The 19,280-nt window shown below is 45.6% G+C and overlaps 1 protein-coding gene across 4 annotated transcripts; it reads right to left on the reverse strand.

Annotated features, from left to right (window-relative positions):
- Window positions 1-1,885: 1,885 nt before the first annotated feature.
- CHAMP1 (chromosome alignment maintaining phosphoprotein 1) lies at window positions 1,886-14,872 on the reverse strand. Of its 4 annotated transcripts, XM_075525174.1 has the most exons (3): window positions 13,807-13,984; window positions 7,387-7,475; window positions 1,886-5,603 (listed from the first exon to the last, which is right to left on the reverse strand). In XM_075525174.1, exon 3 carries the CDS (start codon window positions 5,540-5,542, stop codon window positions 2,672-2,674), a length of 2,871 nt encoding a protein of 956 aa, XP_075381289.1. In that variant the 5' UTR covers window positions 5,543-5,603; window positions 7,387-7,475; window positions 13,807-13,984; the 3' UTR covers window positions 1,886-2,671. The 4 variants fall into 4 exon arrangements, with proteins under 4 accessions (XP_075381289.1, XP_075381293.1, XP_075381279.1 ...); XM_075525178.1 differs by lacking the exons at window positions 7,387-7,475; window positions 13,807-13,984 and adding an exon at window positions 14,792-14,872; XM_075525164.1 differs by lacking the exon at window positions 7,387-7,475.
- Window positions 14,873-19,280: the final 4,408 nt, after the last annotated feature.

The raw sequence follows: 19,280 nt of genomic DNA on the forward strand, positions 1-19,280 counted from the left end.
TGGCCCCAGTTAGTGTCTCCTGACCTGATCACGTTGTTTCCCAACCAAACCACCTCCAAAGGAAACCTGAAGTTAGAACTACACAGTACCGACTCCAAAGGGTCCCTGTGCTAAGAACAGGAATGAGCAAGATGGTCGCATGCAACACTGAGGGCTTTGATAAAATGCCCCAGTGACTTAATACGCAGTACAATTTCTGGAAACTGCAGACCTCTGTATTTGCTTCGTACTCTCAACACATGAAGCGAAATTAGTAGCAATTTCAACTGAAGTTATTTCATAGCGCATCCAAGGACTAAATTATACCATTAGGCATATTTCAAGCAAATTCTTTCACTGGTAAATCTCTAAGTGCTTCACTTGCATTTCTTTCTTATGTCAAAAAAAGATTGATCACTGTTTGTACTCAAGAGTATTCAACCTTCTCCTCAGCATCTATAATAGGTCATCTGAAAGGGAAACAATAAATCCCCCATCTGATCTGTCTATTGGTGTCCTACAGTTCCTTAGAGAAATCAGTTGAATCAGTTCAGATTCCAGCAGATCCTCCTACACATCTTAAGGATCTCAAACTAGCGTTGTGTAAAGGAATGCTGAAAGAATACTTAGTCTGGACAAAAAAAAAAAAAATACACACCAGAAACATCCTTCAACTTCCACAAGGCTTTTACAAAATTCTGTACTAAGAGAAACTGGAAAGTGCCCATCATATCTGAATTTAGAGATTCAATGCCCTAACATCAAGGGGACTTGCAAAGTTCATCTCCAAGAGTTATAAAGTACACTTCGATAGCTGTAAATCAAGATTAAAGAATCAAGTAGTCAGTTCGCAAAAAAAAATATGTAGAGAAACAGCATCAAGCCTTGATGATGGACTCCCAGAAATCAAAGTAGTTAACTGGTAAACAGCTGGGAGAAACAAGTATCTGTCAGTAGTGAATCATCAAACTATAAAGGTGACACCACTTCCAATTCAAACAAATCCTTCCTTGATTTCTTCCTTTTATTCAAATAGCACAAGGCATCTTTTTATCCAAATGACTGTGCCAAGAGTGATGAAATGATAGCAGAGGAGAAAAGCAGCTTTTATATGAAGTAAGACTATACCAGCAGAGCCTTAATAGTCAAGTGCTCTCTTTTAGATTTAGCAATAGTCACTCCTAGGAAAAAAAATATTGTAGAACTCTAGTCTGGACTCCATGAAAGGAAACGAAGGGCACTTGACTTAGGGGCATAAGAGTGGGTTTGGTCCTGTGTGAGAGGACCCTGCAAGAAAGCTTGTTCTTAATAGGCAGCACTGAGAAGTCACCTCAGTGTAGAGCTTTAAATGCTTTTTCCCTTCCTTCCAGAAATCCTCTTGAAACACAAAAGATGTCAGACACAGGCTTCAATCAAATCAATCTGAAGCTCTTCTGTAGGAGCTTACACCTGGAGATTTTTTATTATTATTTATTTAACACTATCACCTTCATATTCTAAGCCAATATTTACAACAGCTTAAGTCTAGGCATAATTTAGCTTGAGGAGAATGAAACTTTCCTTGTGCTACCTGCACTTAAAATCTATACTCCTGCTGAATTATAAAGTACTTCTGGTTTTTGAACAGTTAATATGCAAATAGCACAAAAGCAAGCATGCTACATAACGGTGCACAAATTCTTGTTTTCCATGTTTTCCCCCGTTTACATCTGATGTGTTTTTCTGAAGCAGACAGGAAATTTAGACTAACCTTGCTTTCATAGACTGATGACTGAAAAGTTGAAGTATTCAAAGCAGAACTCCAGGATAATTTTGCATCTCCTGTTGCCAAAGATACTTAAAAGACAGTATGTTCAACATGAAAGGTTTTGTTCTTGATTTGGAAGAAAAATAAAAGTGGCCAATGCCAGGTTGGGTTTCTTTTTATTGTTAAAAGATTAAAGCATAACATTTCACCAAATGCAAGAAATTTAGGGGTTTTCTGACATTACAAACATCTGAATCATCAAGAGAAAGTGTTGAGCTATACATAGTCTGATGTTAATCCATCAATTTAATGTATATTAGTACATGCTTAAAACATGGCCAAAATACAGAATCACAAAATAAGTACCTTGATGCTTCTAAATCTGAGACAAGTAAGTCAGAGAATTGAGTGCAATAAACTTCCCACGAATGACTATACACTCAATTACAACCTCAGGGCAGAATTATTCCAGAAGGATTGGTAGTTTCTCATGCCTGGCTCATTCACATTCAGTTTGGTGAGAATTTTAATTTTGAGAATTTGATAAAAACATTTTGAAAAATACGACATTTAACAAATGTGAAAAAACAAGTTCAGTCTTCACAGGAATATATGGATTGCTTGCCACTCCAGTCCTTAATTGCCTGTATGTTTTACAAATCTTTACAAAACTAATTTGTATCCATTTTAGTTTCAAAAACATAGTACATCTGAAAAATAAAATATGACTCTACTGATGGGTAATACAAAGACATGAACACGTATTTAAAATGACTTTCAAAAGTAAATCATTTCAGTAATACAGCTATAAGACAAGTTAAACATAGTACAATAACCCATGCATCTTCTGACTTGTCAGATCAGCTAAACTACTCAGTTAACATACAGCAACACTTTTGAACACTTCTGTAAATTCAGCTTTTCTAGCACAAGGAAAAAAACAGATTAGATTTGTTCTTCAAGTGGTTCAAGGCTGTCCAAATGTTTTTTAGGTGTATCATCACTATGACGGCTTTGGCAATGGGTTAAATGTTTCTTAAAGCCTCGGGGAAAATTTGATTCAAAATTACAACGTGGACACTTCAGCAAACTTTGACCATGAGCAGCAACATGGTTTTTAAGAAGAGACTCCAAGAGAAATGCTTTGCCACATATTTTACATTTGTATGGGCTTTGAACATTATGCTTGTTAACTAAATGGTGCAAGACGGCACCTTTTTTCATTGCACGACAGCAACAAATTTTGCAATAATACTTTCCCTTGCCACGCTTCATGTATTTTGCTATTTCCTCCTCAGAGATGAAAGCCTCTTTCTCTTCGGTAAACTGCAGCACACACTGTGGCTGCATGGGAGTAGCTGCATCTATTTTACTCTCTTTGCTGTAATCAGATGACTCCATATCATATTGCTCTTGGTCACTGTTGGATTCTTGCTCCTTTATCTCCATCGAGTCCATTTCTGTTTTTCCACACTCACTGCTATTTAGTTCAGAATCCGAGTTCTCCTGGTTTTCCTTCTTGGGCTTCTTTTTTGGGCATGAATATAACATGTCTTCTGGTGATTCTTTGGCTAGTATCGATTGTTCATCCTGTGAGAATAAATCATCCAGTGGTTTCTGATCATCTAAACTGTGACAAAGAAAGTCACTCTCACCAGACTCACTAGGTGTCTGGGGCTCGGAGGAAAAACCTGGAGCAGACTTGTGAGGCTCGGAAAACAGGATGTTCTTCTGGATTTCAGAAGATACAGTAGTTTCAGCATGTCTCTGGACATCAGAGGATAAAGCAGCAGCAGGTTTCTGCATCTCAGAAAATACAGCATGCTTTTGAACATCAGGGGAAACAGCAGATTTCTGGGAGTCAGTAAAAAGAGCTTGTTTGGGGGTCTCGGGAGAAACGGAAGGAGTAGGTTTCTGGGACTCAGTAAAGAGGCCATGTTTCTGAATTTCAGGAGAAGCAGATTTCTGAGACTCTGGAAAGGAAGTAGGCTCCTGAACTTCAGAAGAAATGGGAGCAAGTTTCTGAGCTTCAGAAAATAGGGTGTGCTTCTGGACTTCAGAAGAAACAAGAGTTGATTTCTGGGCTTCAGAACACAGGGCATGTTTTTGGCCTTCAGTAGAAACAGCAGAAGTAGACACCTGATTCTGGGACTCAGAAAAGACACCACGTTTCTGGACATCAGTAGAAACAGTAGGATTAGATTTACGAGACTCTGGGAACAGAGCTCTTTTCCGAGGTTCAGGGAAATGAGCCCTTTTCTGAACCTCAGAGGAAGCAGCAGAGGTGGATTTCTGAGTTTCAGAAAAAAACATAGATTTCCGGGACTCAGAGAGTTTCCAAGATTCAGGAGATACCGAAGCACCAGGCTTACGGACCTCAGGAAAGAACGAAGGCTTCCAAGAGTCAGAGGAAACTGTGTGACTAGACTTTCGAAGCTCAGGAGAAACGGGGGGAGAATGCTTCCACGTGTCAGGGGACAGAACAGGTTTCCAGCCTTCAGGGTAAACAGATGAGATGGGTTTCCATGGCTCAGAAGAAACAAGAGTAGACTTCTGGGATTCAGAAAAGGACGTAGATTTCCAGGAGTCAGAAACAAGCCTCCTAGGCTCTGGGGACACAACGGGACCAGGCCTTCGGGACTCAGTGGCAGACCTCCGGGATTCTACAGACACTGACATGGCAGGCTTTGGAGCCCAGGGAGAAACCGTGGAAGACTTCTGTACCTCGTGAGGTGTAGATCTCCAGGGCTCAGGGGAAACAGTCGGACCAGGTCTCCATGACTCTGGCGAAACTGCGGGAGCAGGCCTCCGGGTTTCAGGAGAAGAAGCAGAAGCAGGTCTACGCATTTGAGAAGGATGCCTCCGGGGCTCAGGAGACCCAGCTGGGGCATACCTTCGTGGTTCAGGGGATACTGCTGGAGTAGGTTTCTTTGGCTCTGGCGACACAGCTGGGGAGTATCTGCGGGGCTCCGGAGACACAGCGGGAGAATGGCGACGGGGCTCTGGTGATACAGCGGGGGAATGCCGACGGGGCTCTGGAGACATTGCTGGCGAATGCCGACGGGGCTCTGGAGACACAGCCGGAGAATGCCGACGGGGCTCTGGAGACACAGCTGGGGCTGGCTTCTGTGGGTCGGGGGACACAGCAGGAGATGGTTTCTGTGGGTCAGGCGACACAGCAGGAGATGGCTTCTGTGGGTCGGGGGACACAGCAGGAGACGGCTTCTCTGAGTCTGGGGATACAGCTGAGGCTAACTTCTCTGGATCTGGAGATGTGGCCTGGGCTGACTTTTCTGGATCTGGGGACGTGGCCTGGGCCAACTTCTCTGGCTCTGAGGAAGCTGCCTGAGCCGACTTCTGGGGCTCTGGGGACACTGATGATTTCTGAAGCTTGGGGGAAACAACAGGTTCAGATTTGGGGAGGTCAGGAGAAAGGGCAGGTTTGCGCGACTCAGGGGAAAGGGTAGGTTTCTGTGGCTCCAATGTGACACTTTTTTTGGAGGAATCCAAGTCTCCTTCTACCTGTTCTTTCCGCTCCTCATTCCACTTCTCAGGTGCTGCATGTTGTGCTGTGATGTGATAATATACGTTGCAATACATCTTGCTGGTAAAGAAACATTTGTGGCAGTGAAACAGTTTTGCACTTTTTTGATAAAATATAAGTTTACCCAAACCAGCAGCATCCATTTCATCACAATACTCTGGGTGTATGGTACCCATATGAATTTGTATGTTTTCATAGTCCGTTCCTCTGAAGCTGCAGTGATCACACTCTAAGCGCTCTGTAGTTTTACGTAGTATCTGCAACATGTCCATTTTTCTATGGTCAGTAACAGTTTTCACAGCACTGCACCTTTTAAAGGGCAAGCTTCAGTTCCTGCAATAAAGGAAAAAAATCTGTATAGTTAGCTGCCAATGTTAATGTCAACTCTCTGATTCCTAAATAACCACATGTGCTTTTTTTCCTCTCCATTTTAGAAAGTATATCTTCTGCATAGGTACTAACTACTTCATAAAGAAATCCAAATATAGGTGTGTCAGACTTCTGCAAATCATTTTACATCAGTAGAACTTGAAAAACAAAGCTTATATCTAACAATAGGCCTTCCTATCTATGTAAAAAAATCTGCAAGCAAATGATAAAAAAAGAACACAGGTGATGAAGAGCTAAGTTTATGTTTCATTTGATAAATGTGACTTGCTTTCTTAGTTGTCTTTTCTTCCCAGATTTGAAGTGTTTTTATTTACATTACACATGTAAGTGAAAACAGAAAGTACTTTGAAACAGTGCCACTGAGATAAAGCCATTTCAAAACTGCATCTTCATCATAAAATTTCAAAACAAATTAGCTGGTTTTGACAAAGACAAAAAAAATTTCAAGAAGAAAACAGCAGCCTAAAGCCTAGGCTCTGGTTTTGTCTGTTAAACACTGTTTTCCTTTCACTAATTACATGAAAAAAAAAAAGCTGCTGCTCATAAAGACTTTATCCGTTAGGAAAAGAACTTTTTCCATTCCATTATTTCATCTGCTGCCCTAATAACAACAAAAATACTACTTAAAAAAAACAGCAGTGACTTTTTTCCAGTCAGTGTAGTTGACAGCCCTCTGTATTCAAAACATTGTTTGCCTCACCCCAAAGAGAAAGATGGAAATTTCTCAAAATTACTGTTTTTGTAAGACCTTAAAAAAAAAAAAAAAAAAAAAAAAACAACCCCACAGCACAGAAATGCAGCATCTGAAATGCAAATAATTTTTAATGATTTGGCTAGATTCCACTATTTCCAACAGAATTTACCCGGACTAGCTACAACAATAAGCAGAAAACCAATTCTAACCATATTCTGTAAGTCAGTTTCAAGTAAATGTGGGAGGTATCTCTATGGTGAAAAGGAATATTTGGACATTTATGTGAAATGCACAGGCTTTTTTCTTGTAGGTTCAAATTAAACAGATGTTACATGATTATCATGCTAAGCTATCAACCTAATTTTGGGGGTCTTGTAAGACACATTGTTTCAAAACACACTAAGTTTTTGTGTCATTTTAACATTAATTTTCCTGTCTAAATATATATTAGACTAGCAACTAATCTAAAAATATGCATCCAAAGCAAGTTTTCTTAATTTATTCCTAAAGCATTTTTACCCTGGTTTCTTATGGAAATGAGGCTTACACAAACACATTGCCCTACAGTCAATGCCAATCAAATTGGACAAAGCAATCCAGTCTCGTTTTAAATTTCTACAAGTTTCATGAAAATCAGGAACTGAGCAGATAATGAAAGAAATGCCTCCACTGAGGCTAAGGCTGAATATTTCAATTAACAGTTACTGGCTCTGTTTAGCCTGTAATCAGTACATAAATGGTCAGTATGCAAATAGTCTCAAAACCTGCAGAACAAGCAGTGTCTGATTCAGCTTGTAATTAGGGAAAAAGAGAAGGCATTAAAAATACTACAGTGATGAGCTGCTTTGGATTTGGAGCAGGGACAGAATGAAAGTAAATTAGCAGTGCTGCTAAAGGATGACATGGACACAGAAAAAAAAACAGGAAAGAGGGACTGGCTGAGGAGCAGAGGGCACAAATTCCTAAGAAATAAAGGTTCACTAGCTCAGCTGCTCATGGAACAATTTCTTTGAACACACTATGCATACGCACTTCACATTAAGTCACAGGAATAGTACATTTCCAATCAGGAAGCATGGCGGGACCACGGACAGAGCTTGAAGAAGAATCCTGCTTTACATCTATGAGACAAATGAACAGCATCCAACCACAGGCTAGCTACACGTGAGAAGTAATTCCACTGCTCTACAAATACTAAAGTGGAAGGTCCTTTTGGGTATAAATTGCAGTTTCCCAGCAGTATTAGCAGCCATACAAAAGGCACTCCAAAATGCAGTCCACACCGCATTCGGTGTTGACCACAAAACACTTTCCAACATCTTATTACAAACTTTATATTCCTGTAAAAGATCAAAACAAAACACAAAGATAATAGTAGTGCTCAGCGGTCTGTATCTCTGCAATAGCAAACAACTTGTCAATTGAAAAACCCCAAAGAAAGCCATGTCTTAACACTCCAAAAGACCTAAAAGTCTTCAGGAATCAGGGTTTATTTTTTGGTTGGGGGATTCAGGGCAATGGAAAGAAAGGAAGATTTCAATGTGAAAGCCAAAAAATTTGAATTTATCATACAAGCTAAAGAAAAAGAATTTTTTTTAACCAAATCACAGCAGAACATAATTAGGACAATAAGGACATACTGCACTAATCACATTTTCAGAACTGAAAGGGAATTTGTCACTTCCAAAATTGGTGGTAATCCTGAATTGTCCATTTTCTTTCCTCTAGAAAACCAAAAAAGACTTTTCCAAACTGAATTTATCATAGTTTACAACAAAGTTTACCAGGCAATCTCTTCTACCCTCTTCATAATTCCCCTCCTCTTTACACGACCTAACTGTTGCCCTTTCTGGAGTTTTCTGTTATTCACTCTTCTGAACTACACTTCACCCCACCTCCCATCCTTTCCTTTTATTCAGTCCTATCTTACTTTACAATGGAAATTTCCATTTTCTTCCCAAATGCAACAGTGCAAAAAGGTCCCTGGCTCCCTTCCACAAATTGTCCTAGCTGCTGCTAAGCTTTTTTGACCAGGACGTTATTCTGGAACTGGAGAAGTTACAGGCACTTCCTCATTTTCATCTCCAGACATTTAAAGGTTGACGTTCAAGCCTTTGGCATAAGAAATAACACTAAAGAGTTGGTGGTACTTTCTCTCACACTGCCATCACTCACCATTTTTAAATTTATAACTTCAGTACACTGTAGCTGGCAGTCACTGAAGAAACTGCCTCTTCTGCTGAAATCTCTACTTAATTGAGGCATGCTACTGAGCAAGACAACTCTTCAGTATTGCAGCACCTCAGGCCATGATGCCATGGAATAGTAAATGTAGTTTCAGAATAGTGACTGTGAGACCAGTAACAAACTTGAACAGGGCTGAGCCACTATTAACTCATGCTGTCAATTTCAATTTGTTGAAACACTTCTGAAGGAGTAAACTCCAAAATGTTGCTGGTTCACTTAGCACATATCTGAATAGCTAGTCTGTAAGATTTTCCTGTCAATCCCTCTTGATCCCTTCTCACTTTGAGCTCAAATGCCATTGTCTCTACATAGCTCTGATTACTGCCCTCCTCTATACTCAGGCTTGTCACACAGATAACTGTCTGCTTCACATTTCTCTTTGCCGTCAACTCCTGCATCAGAACTTGTTTTGCACTGGATCCTGCTTTGCCTAGTTGGGTCAAAGTTTGAGGAACAGCACATCACTGTTTTCTAAACAGTCCCATGCCAGCAGAGCCAGCCAGGCTAGAGACCATATGCTCAACAACCAGGTCCCCATGGCTTTGGACCTGCATGAACAGTGATGTTATCTGTGCTCAGCGGCATCTTTTTGGCAACACTAAAAAAGATGGACCACACTCCCTCTGCGTAAATGCTTTATTACGGACATCAAAGGGACCTAGCTCTGTGCTGCTCCAACTCAAACCCATAACAAGGGTAAGGAAAATAACTGGTCCTGTCAAACTGGTAGGGTGCCCCGTGTGCACTGCAGAGAACTTCACCAAATACTAAAACCAAACGTAGTTCCAGTTGTCTGAAGCCCTTTGAGGGAAAGTAAAAATTTCAGGATGAAGATCGAGTTGTCGTGAGAGACAGGTCCCCCATGAAACACAGCAGAAGGGAGATGGCCATTAGAGTATCTCTCAAGTCTACTGAAGACTCATAGGAGAGACAAACAAGCTGCCACCCATCCAAGTACAGGTAACTGCTGTGCAGGCCCCAGGACACTTTGTTTTGTTGAACACTCTGTCAGGCCCTACCTGTTTCATAAAAAGGACACTTCAGCATTGCCCCTACTAAAACTCACAGTTACAGGATGTGCCATGCCACAGTGGCTACAGCTGAGGCTGTGCTGCATGCCATTCTAAGACTACAAAGTGTACCACATTCCTTAATCGCTATTTCTGCATCCCCTCCTACTTTTCTCACTTTTCATGGCTGCAACACTGAGAAAACAAATACAGATACAGTCAAACAGAACTAATTATCTATCCTGAGAACACATTACAACTGAAGCAGAAGCCTGAAGCTTAGCATTTACGCTTGTCCTGTGTGCACATCCTGTCTCCATTTCGAGACAAAATACTAAGATTCAAGTAAGATTCTGATGTTTGCAATGCTAAACTTCAGCTTAAGGCAGCCAAGACTCATTCAGAGTCTTTCTGAGACACGAAGATTTCCACTGAACTCTACCTGAACAGGTAAGTGTTTCTGTGTACAAGCTCATTATATCCACAGATATCAAGCACAGTAACAGCATCAGCACCAACTCAGCTCCTAGCTTGGCTAAAGGTTTTTGCTGACCTGAAGTGACATAGATCAATGTCCATTACTCAGGTTAAAAGCTGCTTGAAGACACCCAGAGACAGTGGGACCACCAGTCTCTAGTGCTGCTCCATCAGCCACCTCTCCCCATCCCCCTTCTTTCATGCATGTCTGGAACCTACATACCAAGGTTCCTACCACCGGCTCTCTCCTCTCGCCACAGAGATGCTGAAGATCCTTACATCAGTTCCTGTCCCCTACACTGCAGGTCTGGCCATAATCTCCTCCACCACAGGAAGAACAGAAAAACAGCAGGGAAAAAGGATCAGTAATGAGGACCCATATCTACCTGAGAAAAGAACAACCATCACTACTTTTCTTGCTTGGTTCTCAGCATCTGAGAGGCCAAAGTCATGATTTGGAGGAAAGAAAAAGTACCCAAGAAGTCAGAGGCAATGAGATAACTGCAAATTCTGAAGTTGGCTATGTATATTGCAGGGCAACCACAGAGTGCAGTCAAACAGCATCAGCAATCTCTGTTGAGCTCACATTAGACTGACCAATACGAGTGGCCTAAGCTAATGCACAGAGCAGACAGACCTCCTGGTATCTTCCTGGCCACTTCAGAGCCAGTTCCTGGATTCGGCATCCCATCATCCGTGAAGATCCTACTGAAGATTAAACCGTACCTCTGACAGCCTCTCAAAAACCTCCCAGCAGTAGAAAAGAAATGTGCAGGAGATACTGTGTATGAGAAAGAATCCACCCAGTGGATGGTACAACACTGACTCTGGCAGCTAACAAGATGTCTCCGCTTCTCAACCCCATTCCAATTTCATAGCTACACATCTACTAATCATTGCCGGTTATTTTTAATAAACACATTCTACATTAAGTGTTGCAACATTTAATATATCCCTGTATTTTTCCTCTACGGAGGATAAGGTGTGACTGTCATGAGGCAGTGCCAGAGGGAAGCAATGAAGGGCGCAAAGCTGAAGATCTAGACTGCCTGTGAGCACAAATAATTACAGGTTGCTTTTAATATGACATGTAGAATTTCAGAACACAGCAACAAGTAGTCTGTCATATCATCCTTCAAAATCAGACTGTCCTGGTTCTCACTGGCAGAAGGATCTATACCTCTTTCCCTCTCAATAAAAGAGTGGATCCTGGTGTGACACAAGCAGATAATGAGGACGTGCAACACACATCAATGATGCCAGCACAGCTGGGAAAGCCCTCAAGAAGAAAGTCTTCTATTTTCTGTGATTCCCTACATACAGTATGAGCTAAAACTTAAAAACGGTGCTGCCATCCATGCAACCTTGAAATGACAGGCAAACACACCAGCAGGAAGTAGAGGTGTCTAATGACCTCCTACTCAACTTCAAGATACCATTCTATCTATCGTTATGGTCATCAAGCAAAGGATGAAGTCAGCCTGTACTTCTATGAATGCTCACCTTCCTGTGATAATCCTCCAACCTTTACGGAGCACCACACAACTCTACTCTGATAAGCACAGTCACTGCACAGGAAGGATGGCTGTTCATTTTCATCAGCCTTGATGTTTCTTGCAGGCAAACAGTTCAGCTATTTCCTCTATCGGTGAAGAGGGCCAATGGTAGAGTTTGTTCCCAGCACAAGAACGCTGGATACAGCTGCATCATTGCCTCTAGCAACAGGAGAAGATCCAGACTATTGCTCTGTTTAAGCGAAAGGAAAAATGAGATGTTCTTCTAGTGCCAAAAAGTAAATGGCAGTCTAGTGGCAATATGATGCTTCTCTAGAAGCTACATGCCTCTGTTGTGACTGACAAAAGAAACAAAAGTTTAGCTCCCAGAGGAAGCTGCACACAAACATCCCCACAGCGCAGCAGAGCAGGCACTTTGCAATGCAAACGGCAGGTAAGGGGGTCAATTCCAACGCAGCGTGAACAAGACAGGCAATGCTATGCTCCTGCTAATCCAGCAGCGTCCACAGGAATCTGACCGCATCCTCACAACCAAATGCCCAGCTACCAGCCCATCTATACTAGCTAAGTTCTATCAACAATGATTGCTGACCCACCTCTTTAAAATTACACACCTAAAAAAGGCACAAACACCCTGACCTGACCAGCCACTGAAACAGTGGGATACGCTGTGAGAACACGCGAGACACCAGACCCAGGCAGGAAATGCCTGTATTATGCAGTCCCATGTTTCCAGGAAAGGTTCAAGTCAGAGGAAAGTTGCAAAGTGACGAAACTTGATGCACATGCAGATGACTTAAGAAACACGAAAGGGACAGAACCACAGCTATTTTGCAAGATTTCCACCTTTGCTAAGAGAATGACAAGTCTACACACCAACATTAGTTCTTAATACAAGATCTAACAACAGTCTAAACTGCAGAGTAATATCAATGTACCTGTGACAGATTCGAGGTAGGAAAAATTAATTCCATCTACTTCTGACAGGGCTTTCTAACTCCAAATTTGCAATTCCACATAGATAGCTTCCAAAAATCGCCCCAGAAACCTTATTTCTGCAGTGCTGAACCTGAGCTAATGAAGTGCCACTGGACCCACCAGAGCACACAGTCTAGTCAGGAACCGTGAATTACGGTCGTGAAGCTTGGTGACGTCAGGCAAAGAATTCCGTTTACATTATCCTGAAAGCGAATGCAGTTCAAGGGGAGCTTACGGAACAGAAAAATGAAATCCAAAGTCTCTATATTCCTAACTTATAAACAACTCGGTACAAGTCAAGCTCCCAGTCACCCCTCTGACTTCTAAACAGTGCTGAACTGTTATCAACTAATGCAGGTCCCCTCTCCACAGTCAGGCATCAAATCCTCCTAACACCTGCACCAGCTACTGCAGGCTACCGCTCCCCCAGCCCATCTCTAGGCTCCAAAAAGTGAGTGCGCTCAACACAAACGAGCCTCCTTCAGTTCAGCAGTCGGCTCTAAACCGCCACTAATAGTGGACTCGCTTCATCCATCCCTAACGATGTAAGGACGCAACCCAGTGACCCGTTTTGAGCCTTCCCTTTGCATCTGCCTCACTGATCTCGCGGGCGATGCAGCCCCTCCCTCGCAGTTATTTCTGTCACGAGTGAAGAGGACAGTCCCGCCGGGGACACGTCCCGTGCGAAACTCGCTTTCCGAGGCGTCTCGCAGCATTTCGCTACCAGGAAAGCAGAACTCGCAGCGTGCTCCACCTGCGCCTCGCTCTGCCGGCCCTTGCTTTAACTTTCTCTCGGGGAGGGGGTGCCTGCGGACTAGGCTTCCCCCGGGCAGCCAGCCTCGCCCCTGCGCGGCCCCCCGGGGCCGCTCCCCCCCGGGGCAGGGGCCACGCCGCCCGCCCATTCATTCCCGCACCGCCGGGCCGTCTCCCCGCCGCCTCCCCTCTCCCTCCCCACGCGCGGCGCCGCCACTTACGCCTCGCCGGTTTTGTTCCCCCGCGCCGGCACCAACCGTCGCCCGCCTGCGCGACATACCCCCCCCGCCCGCCCCGCAACGGCCGCCCGCTCCCCCGGCGCGACGCCGCGGCGGGGGCCGGACAAGGGGAAGGCCCAGGCCCGGTGCCCAGGGGGAGGGGAGCGGGCCGGGCCCCGGCCGGCCTCTCTGTGCGTGCGCCGGCGGCGGGAGCGGGGGAGGGAGGGTGAGAGGGACCCCCCCGCCCGCACTCACCGTTGAGGCAGCTCCAGGGCGGCGGCGGGGCGCCGGGCCGGGGGGAGGGGCCGGGCGCACCCCCGGCAATGGCGGTGACGGCAGCAGGCCGGGCCGGCAGCGCTCGCGGGCTCGGGCCGCGCGAGGGGCGGGGAGGAGGGGGAGGGCGAGGAGGGGAGGGGGAGGGGAAGGGGGGGCTCCGGGAGGAGGCGCGCGGCCGAATAGCGGCCGCTTTATCGCTCCCCCGGGCCCGCCCGCCGCCCAACCGGAAGCGCCGGCCCTGGGCGCAGCCCCGCCCCCGCCCCGCCCTCCCCTGCCGGTGGGGGGGGAGCCCGTCGGGGGGCAGCGCGCGGCCCTAGTCACGTGCCGCTGCTGTGGCGGAGGAGAGAGGGCCGCGGCGCCCGCCCCCCCCGCCCCGGTTCGTCACGCGGCGCCCTCCGCGCCCCGCCCAGCCGGCAGGGGGCGCTGCTACACCGGAGGGGCTCGGCCCGGCCGCGGCGCCAGGCAGCTCGCGCTGCGGGGGGGCCGCCCCCGCCCGCCCGGCGCCGCGGCCGGGGGGGGGAGGGGGGAGCTGCGGGGCGGCCAGGCGCCGGGGGAGGCCGCTCTCCGCCGCCGCGGCTTCCCGCGCCCGGCGGCTCCGTTGCGGCCCAGCCGGTTCCTGCTGCCCCGCACCGTTAGGCCCCGCGGCGCCCAGAGGGCGGGCCGCGGCCCGGCGGCGGCTTGGCGGCGCTACGCCGCCACAGCCCCCGCGGAGGGAGCGGGCCCGGCCGTTTCTGGGGAAGGGGAGATGTAACGCCGCCCCGGCGGCGCGGGAGCACGCTCGGCCCGCCTCCGGGCTTCCTCCCGGCCGTGGCTCCGGGCAGGCGGCCCGGGCGAGCCCCCGGCAGGCACGGCTGTGCGGTGCGTGCTGCTCGGCGGCTGGCGTGAGGTGCTAGCGGCGGCTGCGCCCGGGGGCCGGGAGAGCTGAACGGCGCCCTGGGGTGAGGTTCGGCTGCAGCTAAGGTACCCTGTGTGGGTGCTAACGTGCTTTTGGTCTCGTTTGGAGAGAGGGAGGCTGAGGGGCGACCTCGTTGCTCTCCACAGGTTCCTGAGGAGGGGAGGTGGAGAGGGAGGTGCTGATCTCTCCTCCCTGGTATCCAGTGGTAGGATGCGTGGGGATGGTTCAAAGCTGCACTGGAGGAGGTGCAGGCTGGACATTAGGAAGCATTTCTTTACCGAGAGGGTGGTCAAGCACCGGAACAGGCTTCCTAGAGAGGTGGTCGATGCCCCAAGCCTGTCAGTGTTGAAGAGGCATTTGGACAATGCCCTTACCAACCTGCTTTAACTTTTGGTCAGCCCCGAAGTGGTCAGGCAGTTGGACTAGATGATCATTGTAGGTCCCTTCCAACTGAAAATATTCTATTTCTATTCTGTTTCTTTTCTACTCTGTTCTTCCTACCTCCTCCTTTCCCTAGCAGTACATGCTGAGGAAATCTCCGATGTCATTTCTTCCCAGCCCTGCCCTCGCAGAAGGGATTGCATAGGTAACCATGTCCCAGCCTGGGCAATGGCTCTGTCACTTTGTGGGAAGGAGGCGTGTACCTTCTGACGGCAGTGAGAGCTGTGGAGATCGTCTCAACGTAATTTGACCGTCTGAACAAATTTGCAAAAAGCATGTGTGAAGCGTGGTTTTTGAAAGTCTTCTGTGTTCATCCAGTTTAGCTGCGTTTCACCAGGATGGCAAAAACCCACGTCTCTGACACTAGCGAGGCTCAGAGATGAAGCCCTCAGTCTGAAGCTGGATGTGCTGCTCAACTGAATGGTTGCAAATCTTTTTGAGCTGAGCAATACCTGCTCATTTCCCCGTGGATTTTCTTTTTTTGTCTCATACTCATTTTTAGAAATGCCTGAGCTGTTTCCCTTGGAAAAACATGATAAAACAAAAGAGCCTGAGAACAACAGTACTCCGTCAGAGCAAAAGTCTGTCTGGCCCAATACTCTGTCTCCAAAATTGCCAACCATAAATGTCTAAAGGACAGAAGATGAGCACTGCAGGTCTACTTCTGCCAGGGTCCTGGGGGTGTTCATAGACCTCAACGGCTGGGACCGGCCTCCCCTGGGACCCCCACCCACACCATCTCCTGCCAAGGGCCCAGGGGACGTGGTGTCTCAGCTCAGTCTGGGGCCTTCAGTCCCTGCCTGAGCGATGGTGTAGGTGTGCCCATCCCTGCCTGTCTCCTGGTGGGCCTGGGACCTGCACTGCTGCTCTCCTGGGTGGACCCCCATCGTGGTTTAACCCAGCCGGCAGCTCAGCCCCACCCAGCCGCTCGCTCCCTCCCTCCTGGTGGGATGGGGGAGAGAATCGGAAGGGTAAAAGTGAGAAAACTCATGGGTTGAGATAAAGACAGTTTAATAGGGAAAGCAAAAGCCGCACATGCAAGCAAAGCAAAGCAAGGAATTCATTCACTGCTTCCCATGGGCAGGCAGGTGTTCAGCCATCTCCAGGAAAGCAGGGCTCCATCCCGCGTAATGGTGACTTGGGAAGACAAACGCCATCACTCCGAATGTCCCCCCCTTCCTTCTTCTTCCTCAGCTTTACATGCTGAGCATGATGCCATATGGTATGGAATATCCCTCTGGTCAGTTGGGGTCAGCTGTCCCAGCTGTGCCCCCTCCCAGCTTCTTGTGCCCCCCCAGCCTGCTCGCTGGTGGGGTGGGGTGAGAAGCAGAAAAGGCCTTGACTCTGTGTAAGCACTGCTCAGCAGAAACCAAAACATCCCTGTGTTATCAACACTGTTTGCAGCACAAATCCAAACCATAGCCCCATACTAGCTACTATGAAGAAAATTAACTCTATCCCAGCCAAAACCAGCACAACTCCTCAGGCCTAAGTCATACCTTGTCATATGTAACTCTAGGTGTAACACAGCAGAACCTATTCTATTCTATTCTATTCTATTCTATTCTATTCTATTCTATTCTATTCTATTCTGTTCTGTTCTGTTCTGTTCTGTTCTATTCTATTCCCTGCTCTCACCATGAGTTGAGTAACAATGAGACTGTTATTTGAGCAGGTATAATGAGCGGTGATGGGCTCGGTTCAGTTGCCTAAATATAAACAGTGCCCCATAAACAGTGCCCTCATGGAAGTGCTCCAGGGTATCTGAGACACCTGCACAGGGCAAGTGAGTGTGACACAGAGGACCTGCTCCTCCTGGAATGGTAGCGGGAGGCCAGGCAGAAACCCCAGAGCAATTCAGGTGTCTCTAGGTGCTTGATGCATTAGATGAATGCATCAAACCGAGATCTCTGTTGGCTATAAGGAGAACTTACACACCTTGCTCCAGACAGACACCTTTATAAAGGCATTCAAATAAGGGTGTATTGATTTGGAGCTGAGCCCTTTCCCTTCTGTAGGCTAAAGGTGTAGCATCAGGTTAAACTAATTCACAGTTTACAGCAGAAAAAGGCTTTTTTTCTAAATTAACTTACTTTATGTTACATGACTTTGTTTTAAAATATCAGCACGTCTTTATGGTCTTTCTGTGGTCCAACATCTTCCAAGAGATCTCTTCCTGCATTTTATTAAACTATTAAATTACAAACCTCTTCCTAAATTATAAATGGTTGTTTCCATCAATCCCCATTAGCCATTTTCAGCGACAATTGAAAAGATTGTGTTTAATCCAGGAAAGTAGTCATGCATCCTTTGTTAATACCATACACTTTTCAGGCCATCAGGTAAATGTTATTTAACAGCAGTGCTGGACCATGCTGGGCTACGCTGGATCGGTTCATGGGGCTTGTTCAGTCTGCCTGTTTTCTGCTACAGTCAGTACGATGCTAGGAAAGGTCCTTCTGTGTCAAACTTTCATTCGTCGTGGGGTTGCTAAAGCAGAGCTGGACTAAGCTCGATGTTGGGCCCTCTCGAAGCTTGGCCAAGACAACTTTCTCCTTTATATTATTTGTGTAGCTGTGTTTAATTTTGCCTGTTCTAAGACCTCTGCATCATTTATTTTTGCTGACATTTGAATACAAATATTTAGTTCAGGCAGCCACAAATAAAACTCCTGTTAGATAGTCTTTTATCTCTCCCATGAATCCCAGCAGGGATTTGTTTAGTTCGGTGCTATTATAGATTCAATTTTTCATGAATGCTGTTATTGTTAGACTTACATATTCTTAAAAATAGCACTTCCCCAGCCTATTCACCCCTATACCCATTATTGTACCAGGTAAGGTAAGAGATACTGTCCAGAAAATTAAACTTATGTCCAGTTCTCAGTTGTTCTGAAACAGTGAGATTACGTAAGGCCGTGTCCATTTTTAGTGCCTTTGTTTTTTATCTCCTGACTATTAGACCTTTGTTTAGCACTTCTGAATAAATAATTGGTCTTTTGCTAAATATTTTCAGCCAGTGTATCATGGATGCAGATTTCGTCAGCAAAGCTCAGATCTCCAGGCTTAAGCTGTAATTTGAGGAATTGACTGGAGGTTCGTTGCAGAAAAAAAATCAGTAATGGCACTAAACAGCATGACAGAAACACATACGCTTCTTGAGCTATAGGAGGAACATCAGGCCAGTTAATGCCCGACTGGAGATCACAGTATGTTTAGCATCTCTAAAGGTTCTGGGTGGTTTTTACACAGGTTCTGTAAATTTGCAGTATTTCTGCTAACACTGTTGAAGTCCTTCTGAAAGTTAACAAAACCTAGGGCAGGATGTAGGTGCTTTTCATTGATTCATTCAACACTCTCACATACTACAAAAATATTAACATTTCAAAAGAAACTCCACAGAACTGTAGTTGTTACTGTCACAACTCCTTTCCCTTTTCTTTAATAACTTTTTGATGATTCCTTTCCTCCATTATTCTTACATTCTCTTTTTGCAGAAACTTGTCATAAGAAAAGCACAACAGTGGCAAATAGTGAATGGTTACAGGAAAGTAAATTAACGGAGTAAGTATATTGTGAAACTGAACCCAAAACGTTGCCCTACCCTCCGCTAACTTGTGGCACAGAGTCAAAAATACTGTCTTTGCAAGAAATTTCAAGAGTGTTTTCTAGTTCTTAGCATAACTTATTCTGAGCTGTGTTGAACTGATTTTGTCGTGGCTTTTGTAAATGCAGTTGTAGTGTTCTGATGACACTCATGTCTGTACCTAGGCTTCCATATGGGCAACATATACGGAAAAATTAGAAAAAAAAGAGAAACATATTGCCAGAACCAGTTGGTATTCACTGAAGAGCTTCTGAAAAAGACTGAAATGGCTGAAATGTAAACTGGATGTTACGATCTTTGGCTTTAAGCTGAGTCTGGAATTAGGAAAAATGCCAGGTCGATAATCTGACACCAGTTCTTAAAAATAATTCCGCTGGGATCTAGAGATTTCAGACCAGTAGATCTGATGTGGACATCTACCATGCAGATTAAAAAACCCCCAGAACTATAACAGAATAAAAATATAAGCATATGTGGGATATCAGGAAGGAGTCAATGTATCTTTTACAAG

Source organism: Mycteria americana, chromosome 1 (genome assembly GCF_035582795.1).
Source record: "Mycteria americana isolate JAX WOST 10 ecotype Jacksonville Zoo and Gardens chromosome 1, USCA_MyAme_1.0, whole genome shotgun sequence".
NCBI classification, from domain to species: Eukaryota; Metazoa; Chordata; class Aves; order Ciconiiformes; family Ciconiidae; genus Mycteria; species Mycteria americana.